Source organism: Electrona antarctica (genome assembly GCF_951216825.1).
Source record: "Electrona antarctica genome assembly, chromosome: 14".
Lineage (NCBI taxonomy): Eukaryota > Metazoa > Chordata > Actinopteri > Myctophiformes > Myctophidae > Electrona > Electrona antarctica.
The window spans coordinates 44,824,858-44,826,513 of record NC_136795.1 but is presented as its reverse complement, the minus strand read 5'-3'; the positions used below and the strand labels follow the sequence as shown (position 1 = coordinate 44,826,513).

At 46.2% G+C, this 1,656-nt stretch overlaps 1 protein-coding gene across 1 annotated transcript in view; it reads right to left on the bottom strand.

Annotated features, from left to right (window-relative positions):
- Positions 1 to 1,235: 1,235 nt before the first annotated feature.
- Positions 1,236 to 1,656, bottom strand: part of LOC306937234 (syntaxin-1B) — a gene marked incomplete at both ends in the record, with an annotated part of 65,348 nt that continues 64,927 nt past the window's right edge. The window contains one exon of the mRNA XM_079520899.1: positions 1,236 to 1,316. Within this exon, the coding sequence (XP_079377025.1) occupies positions 1,236 to 1,316 (81 nt within the window). The remainder of the gene's footprint in view (positions 1,317 to 1,656) is intronic.

The following is a 1,656-nucleotide window of genomic DNA, read 5'->3' as shown; positions in this document are numbered from 1 at the left end:
ACAAAGCTGCGTGGGCGAGTGGGCTTCCCCCATTGCTGACAAATGAACACGCCCAAAGAAATTTTGATTGATTTGCCGCCCTACAGATAAGGCTAGCTGGACTAAGATCACTTGATAGGCTGACTAAGGTGAATGGCAGAAGTGAGCGGCCAACGAGAGAGTTATCTTAAGAGGCCTGCGAACCAATAGCGAGGCCGGTATATACCTCCCAATGACGAGGGGTCGACGTGCAGTCACACGGTGCTCTGAATCAGAGCCAGTCAAAGCAGCATGTCCTTCAGAAGCCTCGTTCTGGGCCAGTTAATGTGACTCTAGAGCGCAGCTCCTCCGCTGCGTCACAAATCTCCCCATGTCTTCTACAGCACATTTAGAATGTAGGTCCTAGAAGTATAGCTCTGAAGTTTAACCTGCTCCGAAACGGCAGCACAGAAACCAACCGGAGAAGAACGCTTTAATTTTCTCCAGAATGCTGCGGCGTGCATTCTGGTATACGTCATTAGGGTGTTCTGGAACGCGCTCATGGACCTTTAGCTCTAGACCCCCTAACCCTAACCCACCCACCCCGACACCCACCAGCTCTATAGTGGAAGGGATTCAGCTCCAGAGCCCACCTCTCAGAATTCACAGCCCACACCAGTCACATGTTACTGTCATCAGAGACTCCCAAAAAACCAAAGAAACCCTTAAAAAATAAGAGGAAAAAAAAGAGCAAAACAAACAAGTAAAAGTCATCTTATAGGTCATACATGTCTTGAACGGGTATAGCTAACCTCATGTGTTGCTTCACATGTTTCCATACATTTACATGTACATCTGTAATAAATATTAAGACTCATTTGTCACCCTCTGTTTCGTATACATTATGTATTTTATGTCAGCTATAATGCGGTGGCGTTTTTTGTATCGTTGATATATATATATTTTTTTGTCTTTGTCGTTTTTGCAACCCCCACCCAACACCTTGGTACGTCGGCTTTTTCCCCTCTTATCTGTCATTGGATAGCATTCTTGTTTAGCGTGGTGTTTAGGTTGTTGTTGGTTTGTTGTAGTTGTGTAGGTTGTAGGTTGTTGTTGTTGTTGTTGTTGTAGTTGTTGTTGTTGTTGGTTGGTTGGTTTGTTGGTTGTTGTAGTTTTCTTTTGTTTTTCTCTGCTGGCTGTCAATTGGGACGGTCGGTCGTGGAGTTTCGCTGGGTTTTCAGTCGTCATGGCGGCAGCGGCGGAGGCAACGGGGGCTTCTAGAAGCCCAGCGTGCCTCCGATGCTAGACGCCAGGACCACGCCCAGGATTACACAGCAGATGATGATCATGATCTTCTTCTGCATGGGGCGAGAGAGAGAGAGAGAGAGAGAGAGAGCTGTTCATATCCCAGAAAGTATACAGCATACTTCAATCATCATCATAGAGTAATAAAAGATAGATAGAGACTGAACCGAAGCGATAGCCCCGCCCCCCCGCTATTCATGTCAGTGGAAGTTGCTCAGTGGCGTTTTGAAGCACCCGGAAGAACGCTCTACTTCCGCGGTCCCCACTATCACTTAATGCGGCCCCCAGGTTAATATCAGAATACTGATTTTCCAAACATGCAAACATGACCCGCTTTAATTACTTCAGTCTATACTGTATATGTAGTAGGCTACAGGCTACATAATAAGTATG